The 12,115-nt window shown below is 40.8% G+C and overlaps 1 protein-coding gene across 3 annotated transcripts in view; it reads left to right on the top strand.

The window, feature by feature from the left end:
* Positions 1-5,652, top strand: part of GXYLT2 (glucoside xylosyltransferase 2) — a 29,969-nt gene extending 24,317 nt beyond the window's left edge. For all 3 annotated transcript variants that reach the window (XM_084634200.1, XM_084634201.1, XM_084634202.1), the window contains one exon: positions 734-5,652. In XM_084634200.1, the coding sequence (XP_084490326.1) occupies positions 734-916 (183 nt within the window). In that variant the 3' untranslated portion in view covers positions 917-5,652. The remainder of the gene's footprint in view (positions 1-733) is intronic.
* The last annotated feature ends 6,463 nt before the right edge of the window (positions 5,653-12,115 follow it).

A 12,115-nucleotide genomic window follows, 5' to 3' on the forward strand; every position in this document is an offset into this window, starting at 1 on the left:
GCAAAATATCTTCAGTTACTCTGCCTTTGTGCTACTTAGCAGGCTGCCTACATGTGTCATGGTCTCATGTAGCGACAGGTCTGCATACAGGATAACAGCCTGCTACTGCAGCCAATTAATGAAGTTACTTATAGCTCAAGTGGCATAGGCTTGTGCTTTCAGGGCTGAAGTCCCTGGTTCAGTCTCAGCTGCTGACTCCAGTTGGGGATCTTTACAACAGCCTATCCTTCCACCTCTGAGTAAAGGAGCTGTTTATACATAGTGTTCTGTAGTACCTCAAGGATTGGCATAGAGCTGCTTCAGACAACACTGTGGAAGAAAATCTCTATCAGTGAGCATAAGTGTAAACTCCAAGAACATGCCTGGCTCCAACTGAATTACACTTACCCCCTAGCCTGGGCTTTAAACATGCGGTTTCGGTGAAGCTGGCTGTGCCAGACAACGTGGCTCGGCAGAGCTTTCTGAAAGTCAGTAGTCTTAAATGGATTGACAAGTGGTTTCAATACATTGGAAGTCAGTGGCGACTCAGGAGCAAGCCAGTGCCAATTTCTATAGGGCCTATTCCTGCTCCTTTTTATGGGTTGAATAGTGGCCCTGTGGCCGTTGAGGACATTTAGCTCCCTGTGAATATCTGTGTTACATCTCGCAACTAAAAGTGGTTTTAAACTTTTCAAATGTCATTTATAGCTACTGAAAATAATCGTTTTTCTTCTCTGCTCTCCTCCCGCTTCAGTTTCCCTTTGAAGACAATCTCTTCCAGTCCTTGTACTACCCACTTCAGTCTAAGTTTCTGGATACTGTACACACTTTATGTGGGCGAATTCCACAAGTTTTTCTGAAGCAGATTGAAAAAACGATGAAGAAGTTTTATGAAAATCGTGTCATTGTTCACGTGGGAGCCAACTACAGATACTAAACATAGCTATACTTTATATGGTAATTTTTTCATCCTTGTAGCCAAATCATTTGAGGCAGATAAATTAAAGGGGCACCGTCAGTTTAAAATTCATGTTGTTAACAAAAATTATCTAAATTGGAACAGTTCACAAACGATCATGGTGGATTCTCCATTACTGACCACTTTTAAATCAAGATTGGGTGTTTTTTCTGAAAGATCTGCTCTAGGAATTATTTTGGAGAAGTTCTATGGCCTGTGTAATACAGGAGGTCTGACAAGATTTCCACAGTTGTCCCTTCTGGCCTTGGAATTCATGAATTTCCCTGTTTTATTAATAACTCCTTAAATGATTAAAATGGAATTTTAAAATCCATTCAGACTGCCACTTCTTATGCTCTTTGTTCACTTCCTGCATTTCTCTCCCTTTGAACAAGAAGAATCAATGGTTTGACCGTCCCTAGAATGAGTTTGTTTTTAGTTCTGTCATGTTTAAGTTTAAACACTTCAGGGGAATGTTTGTGTGTTTAAAAACAACTATTTTAATTGGAGGTGTTATTCAGTTGTGGAAACATCTGTATTATATTTTATAAAAAAAATTTTTTTTTCATCCCACAAGATTTAAATTTGGGTCTAGATTTAAATTGACAGCATCACTGACTTAAAAATAGATGCTCAAACCATCATGACAGGCTTAGTTAAACATGACTGTATTAAAGGGAAACCATCTGCTTAGAAATCACTGAAGTGGGGGGGGGGGGTCTGTTTGTTTACTTTGTGTATTTGACAGCATTTTGTGTCTAGTGAGTATCATTGTTCCCTGGCCTACTTTCCCTGTTTTGTGTGGGCCTTTCACACCGCAACAGGAGGGAGACCCATTAAAGCCACTAAGAAGAACATATGCACAAATATTGGGAGAGGGATGTAGAGATAAGTACAGGACTCGAAACTAGTGTTAACTCACTTGCTGAAAGTACCTAGATTTCAAGTGTCTGTTTTAAATTCCGCTCTCTGTGGGAACATGGTTTTGGTCTTTTTTTCTTCCCATTTTAAATACATTACCTTTTTCTTGGTTTTAATTGTGTTAAAAACAGGCCAAGAACACTGTGAATGAACTGTAGGAAAACATGTACTATTGAACTGTTTTCCCCATTAACCTTCTTTAATTACTACTTACTGCTTGGGAATAATTCCGTACCACTGAAAACCTTTCTTCCAGCACAGCGTTACTGAGAGACAGAGATTGTTGTCTCTGACTGCTTTTTCCAATATGCCAAAAATCCACTTGTCCTTCGACATTAAAAAGAAAAAAATCTCCACATCTCTGCTTGGCACTTTCATCCCTTGAAGTTCAGCATCTCTGCCAGGATTTTAACTAATAGTCTCAAAGTGAAATGGGATACAAGATAGCTTTGATGTTTGTTTTAGTTAAAAATATTTAATTTAGGTTAGATTTCAAAAGCATGTTCATGTTGTAAGTAGTTAGACTGAAGGTTACAGACAGTGTTACACAGCTCATTAAAACTTGCAGTAGTTAAAAGATGCTCAGCAGAAGCTGTAGGAAACCTGAAACTTAGGAAATTTTAAAAGACACTTTGTAAGTGAAAATCTTGAGGGATGTATGCCGTTGAAAGGTTATATTGTTCAGCATGTGGAAGGCAACTGAATAGACTGGCTTACCTTACCTGTTCAGCAGAAAAATCAGCCATCACTTGGAACTGTCTTTTATGTCTAGTATGCAAGGTGTTGAGGGGAAACTATTCTGTAATGAAAAAGTTGCTTTCGACTGCATTATAATATGCATGTAATCCCAGTGGCTTTCCAGGCATACATACTTACCTTGCATGGCTGGTGTGTGCTAGGGGCATGTCACTGTCATTAGAGTTTAGAACAGGGGCGGGCAAACTTTTTGGCCTGAGGGCCGCATCGGGTTTCTGAAATTGTATGGAGGGCTGGTTAGGGGAGGCTGTGCCTCCCCAAACAGCTAGGTATGACACGGCCCCTGACCCCCCCCTTCTCGCCCCCTCACGGCCCCCCCAGGATTCCTGCCCCATTCAACTGCCCCGTTCCCTGACGGCTCCCCGGGACCCTTGCCCCATCCACCACCACCACCCCCCCAGCTCTCTGTCTCCCTGACCGCCCCCGGACCCCCTGCCGCCTCATCCAACCTCTCTTCCTCCTCTCATTCCTGACTGCCCCCCCCCCGGGACCCCTACCCCATCCAACCACCTGTTTTCCCTGACCACCCCTTCTCCCTGTCCCTTGACTGAGGTTTGCTGGCCGCTAAGGCTGTCAAACAGGCAGGCTGTACGCAGCAGTAAGTGCCTGTGGAAACCTTTTACAAATGAATGGGGTTTGAAAACATATGTGACACCTCCGTAGGCACACTGAGAGAATGGCATGGCATGACAGAGAGCAGCACTAGGGAAGTGTCCGAGTAGAGTGAAATGGAAGAGCCCAGAATACCAAACTTGAAGTCCTGGCCCCACTAAAGTCAATGATTTCGCCCCAGGGCTGGACTAGTCTTCAGAAGAGACACAACAGACAAAAGATCAGTTCTTTGACACAAGGCCTAATAGGACCCTCAGCCCCCTTCCCCCCCACGCACACAATTTGCTCATTTCTGGCTCTCATCCTCACATTATCTTATGCTCTTACTGTGTAAGAGATCAAAGTACCTTAACTAGCAATGGACAGAAGCAATCATTCTGACCAGTCTTACAGCTGTCCCTCTTAACGGGGACCAGAAAGGCATTTAAACCCATATAGTGCAGGCTTGAAATATTTAGCATTTTTCTTCAAGCCCCAACTCCTGGAGTCAGATGTTTTCTTCAGAATCTCAGTTTTCATTTAAAAAGAAACGTAAGTTTTTGCCTCTTGTGGTTGTGGAGAAGAGCTTGAAAATGTGACCCGAGTGCACCCTAGCTACTTAAAAGCTAGAAAACAAATAAAAAGAACCCAAAGTGCATTATTTTAAAAGCTTCATGATATTTAAAATACTCCCATGCTGTCTGGGAGCTTGATTCATGATTTTTAAACATTTTGGGGTTGGCAGTCGTGGACACTTTAAAAAAAAAATAGCTTGATTTCCTAAATCAGAATAAAGCAGACTGTCTGTAGGTCATGTTTGGTTAGATTAGACATCCTCAGAGTATTTCTAAATTGCTCATCTCTGTGGTATCTACAAGCCACAGAAGTTTGTAGAGAAAAAGTTGCCTTGCCCAGAACTTGGAACTCTGCATTTTAGAACAATGCCTCTCATATACAGCAGCAGAGTTGCTAACTCACAGACGCTTAGTAGGTTATGATTCAGTCCATTATGATTCAGGCGAACTTGGAACCATGGGAACGTATTTGTAATGAAGGAATCCAATAAGATACTATAGTTAATAACAGAAAAAAGCATTATTACTTATAAAGTTATTGGAGATTAAAACAGTGTTTACAGGAGGTGCTATATTTTTATAAAGAACAATATTATGTTAACTGTTGTATAAGGTATATGAAGTATACATTTTAACGTGAAAATAGCTTTCAGTGTAATGTGAAGGCGATTATGCAGGAAAAAGTACCTTTTTTTTGGTATTTTTCTGAAAAAATTGAGCTGTAATTTGAAAACTCCAAAGCCTTTTTTTTTTTAAAGTTACATAATTTTGTTTTCTCATGCTGACTAGAATTATTAATTTATATTTTACTACTGCTTCCAAAAAACATTTATCTTAATTTCAACAGCAGTTGGTTTTAATATTAAGCTTACTTTAATCACACTCCATACGCATCGCTAATTACTTGTAATTTAGCCTCATTTATTTTAATAATGGAACTATGTAAATACTTATGTAGGATTTATATATTTTTTCCTCCCCTCATATGTACTATTATTGTATTGGTAACTAAAAAAAAAGCAACAAAACAGAATACCATTTTTCATGTACCACACTAAGCAATGACACCATAACGTATTAGCACTAAAAGAGGGAACACCAAAATATTTATCTGTAGATGAATACAAATTCATTCTTTGGCACATTCAGAGTGTTTGTAACCCAGATTTCATGAAGAAAAATTCATCTGCTGTATTCAGAACAGTGTGGTACCGTACAGCCTAAAGAACTGTGCGCTAGTTATTTGAACACAGGCTGTGATCCTGCAAAGACTTACGCATGTGCTTAAACTTTTCACACTGTGAGTAGCCCCATTGCAGTCAGTGGAACTACTCGGAGTGTATAAAAAGAAGCATGTGCCTAAGTGTTGGCATGATCTGGGCTATAATGCTCATTTCCAGGTTTTAAATTTGCTGTGCTGTACTTGAACTTGCTAAAGTTATACAAATAAGGGCCTGACACTGAGCGGTGCTGAGCACCTCCTTTCAGCCCTAAGCCTTTTAAGGAAGTGTCAGAATAAAAATACACATTATACAGTGAGGAACTGCCAGTGGGGGAGGCATTTGTTTGCACCATTTTATAATGTGAGGGATTTTTGGCTATTTGACTGCACCTGGCAAAGTGAGCTAGATAGCTTTGCTATAGTTTCTGTTCTTTACAGGTGGAAACTGGAAACCATTTTTGGTGTGCGTGTGCACGTGTGTATGTGTGTAAATAATTATGATCAATTTCTGTATCATTTAAATGCTTGTATATTTTTATCTGACAAGTGCACCAATTGTTTATAGCTCCCAAGGAGGCATCGCAGTGCATTTCTATGTTTAAGATTCTTTGGCTTACAGTATAAATAAATGAACTTCTAAGCAAACTCCACATTTTCATGTCTGTTTTTGTTTTTGTTTTTGTTTGTTTTTTGTTTAAATCAGAACAAATTAAAAGGATCACAGTAATAGGTCTCGTTACTTTAAGGACCATATTTTGCCCTACCACCTACATGCACAACACAATGGAGCTTTGGCAGTAGCTGCGTATTACAGTGTAGTTATGCAGTTCTGTATTAGGCTGTTCTTAATATGTTGCATATTTACTATAAATGATCAATTTCTGTTAACTTATTTTCAACAATAAAGTTATAGTTTGAAGTACAAAACCTTATTCTTCCATAACATGCTTTAAGACTAAAACATAAGATTTTGTTGGTTTTTCAAATTACATTTTGTGGATTTTTTTTTTTTTTTAAAAATGTAGCAATGAAGACTAAACCCTAAATGTTCCAGGTCAAACTGCCCCCCTAATACATCTGTGTAGTCCCATTGGACCAAATACACCTGCAGAGTTGCACCCTCTTTCACCAACAATGAATTTGGCCCACTGACCTCAAGGGATTGTATGTGCATAACTGAGGGCACATTGGGCACTTAATCTGTATTATGTCTTCTCCCCCCACCCCCCTCTTGTTTATTTCAATCATATTCTTTTTCTTAGGGAGCTAGCTTGTATAAAATTGACATCAGACCTCAATGAACTTTCTTTTGAATACATTTCTGCCTTGTAAATTCTTTGTTATGCTGTGTGTCTTTAAAGGTCTAATCTGTTCAAGATAAATGGCATGTGCAGGGATTTGGCCTAAAGGGAAATTTGTCCTCTGCTAGCGCTCATTGAATTTAACAAAGAAAATTGGACCTGTTCCAGCAAGATAATAAGTAAATATGGCTACTGAAAGGGACTAAATATATGCATTTCCTTCATAATAACAAGAGACCCTGTTCCTTTCTCACTTGACTTAGTGGTATGACAGAAGATGTGTATTCACTGTAAAACAAGTTCTTAGTTTCATATTAAGTAAAATAGTAGAGATCTTCAGTTGTACATGTACTTGCAGGATTCAGTATAATTTCTTTTCCTTTCCCTACTGATTCTGCATTACCCTGTGTTGTCTTTCCTTGTAGTATCTGCCTTCTTATGAACTCAATCTCTGTACCATCACTACTGGGTTTGAATTGGCTTCCCTGGTACTTCTCTGCAGGACAGAAAATTACCAATCTTTCTGCAACCAGACCAGTATCTGTATGGTGAGGTCTCCTTTTTGGAAGGCGATAAAGGCAATCAGATACTGTTCTATGGCATTGCTCATTTGTATTGCACGTTGGGCCTACTCCTCCTTTTAAAGTCAAGGACAGAACTCCTAATGACTGTAGTGAGAGCAGGATTGGGCCAATTATGTAATAAAGTGGTTCTCTGTTGACTGCTAATGGTTGAAGAGTGCTTTCCGGCCGTCCACAGGTATTAACCAAGCCATAGGGAATTGAGGTGTCGAGAGCGTGGATGGATCCATTAGAAGGTTGTAAAGGAACAATGTGTTCCACCGAATGGAAAGACTGGAGAAAGGCTCGTGTTAGTTTGATTAGCAATCTCCAGCACTTTGCTTTCAAATGTGAATATGGGTATTTTTTGTCATGGGAAGAGCTAGTCAGAACAAAAGATTTTTTTCATTGAAGTATGCTGTCTTATCAAAGCTGAAAGTTTTGCAGAGAACAGTTGTTCTCAAACTACAAGTCAGGACCCCAAAGTGGGTCACAACCCCATTTTAATGGGGTCACCAGGGCTGGTGGTAGACTTGCTGGGACCCAGAGCCGAAGCCTGAGCCTGAGGGTAATGGGGATTAGGTTACAGGCCCCCTCACCTGAGGCTGAAGGCTTTGGCTTTGCCATTGCCACTTCCCCCCGAGGTGGTGGGGCTTGGGATTCCCCTCCACCCCCCCGCCTGAGGCATCAGGGCTGGGGTGGACTCAGGCTTCAGTCCCTCCTCCTGGGGTCGTGTAAATTTTTGTTCTCAGAAGAGAGTGGCAGTGCACTGAAGTTTGAGAGCCGCTGGCAGAGGTGCATCGGTTCTGATTACATTTTGAATGGGAAGGGTTTTGAGGTCCAGGGTGGGCTCTCCAGAAAGAGTGAAACTAAATGAGAACCTGACCTGTCCATTCCAAAAACAGATGTTTTGACACGGTTCTATTTTGATGCAATTGTGTTTTACAGAAACACTTAAGGTTTGTTTTCATTCCAGTATGGAACAAAACCAAACCTTGAAAGTGCCGCAAAATGGAATTATCGTTCTTTAGCCAGCTCTAGTCTTGGGCACTTGGACCAACAAAGCCAGATCTGTAGCTTTAATTCCATCTGAGCAATATCTAGCTGTACAGCATATTGTCTGTGTAGTTGCGCTCGCTTACCCTTAGAGGGCGCCTCTGGCTGGCTGCCTCTGACTCCAGTTCTTCTGGGGCTCCACCCTTTGGCCAAGTCACAAAGTTCAAACCCCTTCCAGAGTATCCTGGACAAGTTCAAATTAATCTGGATAATTCTTTCGTCCCCTTGGGCTACTGAAGTGGTGGTCTTGTACTTGTAAAAATTTGTTTCGGACCTTCCCTTTCAGGAGCCTGCATTGCCCTGATTATCATTGTCTGTTACCCTGCCCTGGGCCAGAGAGACTAATCTTTCCTCAACTGAGCTCCTACAGTTTACTTAGTATGGCTTAGTTCTGCCCCTTCTGTCTGGGAGCCAATTAGCTACTCACCTCCAAGTGCAGAAGAGCATGCCTAACTGGGTGTATTTGTTAGTCTTGTAGGTAATGGGGGTTAAGTCCCATCTCAGTTCAATTGCACACAGGAGTACACTTACCAAAATGTGATTTAGGACTTTGCTAAATGCTATGGGAGATAATAAACTCTTCCTCCTCCGCATTTGAAACAATTTGCTAGATTTTTCCATTCATTTCTTCTGAGTATTTGGATAGTTATCGGTTGTCAAGATCAATTTTTGTTTTTAAAATGTCTTCTTCGTAGGTACTAACAAATTTCAAAGGGCAGAGGATATAACATGGAACTTTCAGCCCAGCTTCAGATCCTAACAAAATACCTGTTCTAATCACCATTTAAATGTTTTACAAATGATGCTGCTATGCCAGAGAAACGAAAGTGCTCCTGAAAATGCAACTACAAACTCGGCACTAAACGGTATTTCATTTACTAACACATTATTATTATTATCTGGAAAGCAGTTGTCCTCACTGGTTCCTCCTGGACAGGATTGTGAGATGTATGCAAATCCATACTGTACTATAAAGCGATTCAAGAATTTCAGGGTCGCGTTAGTCATTTAATGCAATGATAAATTGGCATTTCCCATCTGAAAACTGAATGAGCAGAAAGGTTTTTTCTATAAACCTGAAGAACTTATGAAAAATGCCTTGTGTTGCACAGTAATAATTCATAATATCTTTCAGCGGAGGATCTAGTGCTTTACCATTTTATCCCCATTTTATAGATTTAATGTTATGTGACTTACCCAAGGTAACACTGAGTTACGCACGTATGGGCTTGTTTACACAGACAAATTGTACCACTGTAACTATACCAGCACAGTTAAAGTGGTATGAGCCCCTTAGTGTAGACATAGCTGTAGCAGTAGAAATGGGCTTATTCCCATAAGAAAAAGGGGATAAGCTGTCCTGTTTAAGCACACTTGTACTAGTGTTCTTGCATCTACACTTGAGGTTATACCAGTAACTATAGGGAAACAAATCATTACATCCCTAACTGAAATTCTTACACAGGTACAAAATCTGTGTGTAGACCAGGCCTTAGTGACAGAACTGACAACAGACTCAGTCCGCTACTCTAACCACTAGATGTGCTGCCGTCGTCCCTCCCACGGTGTGATGGCAGGGAGCCAGACAACTCAGGAATGTGATGGTATGGTTTCTATATTTCATGGAATGAATGTCACAGTATCCTAAGCAAGGTCCCTTTTACTATGGATCGTGCAGCCAGGCAAATGACTGCGTCACTTTGCTTTTGTAAAGTTGTTCATAAATCTACTTTGTGCCATGCAAATGGCCAGCTGAAGGCTATGGAACGTGACTTCCAAATGGGGGAGGGCGGCACGGAAAGCAGCTCAAAGAAAACTGACTGATCCCCTGCTGGGGTGGATCTTCGGACTTATTGCAAAGCAAGTGCTTTCTCCAGCTACACATCTCCAAGCGTAGGGCTCGTTTTGGTGCACCTTAATAAATCCTGAGTGGAGCTGGGGCAGGCTAACCTGGACCCCTACTTCTGCACACATTAAAGTCTTCAAATGGGAATGGTACAAGTCTAGGTTTTAACTTGAATGGCACCCTGGTTCATGATAGCTCCCTGTAAGAGGTTTTCCGTTTCCTAGGTTGGGGTATGGAGGGGAGGAAAGCTTGTGGCAGCTGGCTGTGTGGAGAGAGACAGTTCTTCCGGCATGTGCTTTGCTATTGACTGCTAGTAAATGTGCATTAGAGAATGTGGATATAGTGTACTTACATTTTAAGAAGGCCTTTGACAAGGTCCCCCACCAAAGGCTCTTAAGCAAAGTAAGCTGTCATGGGATAAGAGGGAAGGACCTCACATCTTCCCTGAGTGCAGATCTGGTCGCCCCATCTCAAAAAAGATATATTGGAATTGGAAAAGGTACAGAAAAGGGCAACAAAAATGATTAGGGGTATGGAACGACTTCCATTTGAGGAGAGATTAATGAGACTGGGACTTTTCAGCTTAAAAAAGAGACAGCTAAGGGGGCATATGATAAAGGTCTATAAAATCATGACTGGTGTGGAAAAAGTAAATGTGTTGTTTACTTCTCACAACACAAGGGGTCACCAAATGACATTAATAGGCAGCAGGTTTAAAACAAACAAACAAAAGGAAGGATTTCTTCTGACAATGCACAGTCAATCTGTGGAACTCCTTGCCAGAGGATGTTGTGAAGTCTAAGACTATAACAGGGTTTAAAAAAGAACTAGATAAGTTCATGGAGGATAGGTCCATCAATGGCTATTAGCCAGGATGGGCAGGGATGCAAAACCTTGGTCTGAAGTGTCCCTAGCCTCTCTTTGCCAGAAGCAGGGAATGGATCACTTGATGATTACCTGTTCTGTTCATTCCCTCTGAAGCACCTGGCATTTGGCCACTTTCGGAAGACAGGATACTGGGTAGATGGTCTGACCCAGTATGGCTGTTCTTATTTTGCTATGAACTTGTTCGCCTATCTCTGCGGTATACACTCCTGGATTAATTGATATTACATCAATTAGTTACAGAGTCTTTCAGTGTACTAATCAATTTTAGTTCAGACTAAATTGAAGTGCCACACACCTTGCTGTCACACTCTAATGAATTAAATTATTCTAGGTCAGGTCAAAGATCCCTAGATACCTAATCTGAGCTTGATTAACTAAAAGCAAAGGTACCTGCTGGGCACATGCCTTACATCATTTTAATCAGTTAGGCCTATTGATGATCATGCTGTGCCTTGGGAGTTCTCCAGTGTATAATTCCATGGAACCTTTAAAAAGTCTTACAATGCTGGGACTCAAGAAGCAGACTTTCTACTGCTGCTGGGGGACAACTACACACCTTCCACCCCAGGTAGGACAAACCTTCGTCCCTGACAGGATGATTCCAGAGGATCTCATAGCACTGAGTTTCTGTCTTTTTCCCTTCCATTTAGAGCATGATCTGGCCATAATATTGTCACTCTTCGGTTAGGTCACTCTAAACTGCCTTAGTATTAATGGGCACGTGAAACCTGGGAGTGAGTGATCTCCTACAAATCAAAAAACTGCAATATCTCAGCACAATAAGGCTCAAATATGCAGTCTTAATTGTGCATTGCCTCACTAGGGGAAGTTAGAGCCCAATTCTGCCCTCTGGCATATGGGCATAATGAATTCCTATCAGGCCAAAGTCTGCTCTGGAGTTACAAAAGTGTAATCCCGCTCCCTGTGTGCAGAGATGGATTAATATTATCACATATGGGGCCTGATCCTTCATTCTCTGGGCACTCAAAATTCTCACACAAGTGGGAGTTTTGGGTTTCCAAGGAAAGTAAGATCAGCTCCAGTCATGGTTTGTTTTCCTGTTTGTATTAAAATTTTAGTATTAAAAAAAAAAATCACAAAAACAAAGTTACATGTAATGAGTAAGTGAAAACGAAATGGGTTTTTGTCAAGTTTTTTGATTTTCTTTACTTTAAAATGTATTGAATCAGCTTTACACCTAAACTTAAGGGGTCAATAAACAACCATTCAAAATCCTTGATCTTACACCTGGATTCACACATGTTGAAAAAATCAGCAACATGCACCATATGAAAATAGAAGGTAAGAATTCTCAACCGTGTGGTAATTACCGTTGGACGAAATTGCTTTGCTGGAAAAACAAAACCTGGGGTAGAAAACAATTTGACATGAAAGAAAGTCTCATCACTGTAATATTGTGTGACTAGCAACAAACATACCTGCCAAAATAGAAAAGGAGGTG

This window comes from Lepidochelys olivacea (genome assembly GCF_965140295.1).
Source record: "Lepidochelys olivacea isolate rLepOli2 genome assembly, chromosome: 7".
NCBI classification, from domain to species: Eukaryota; Metazoa; Chordata; order Testudines; family Cheloniidae; genus Lepidochelys; species Lepidochelys olivacea.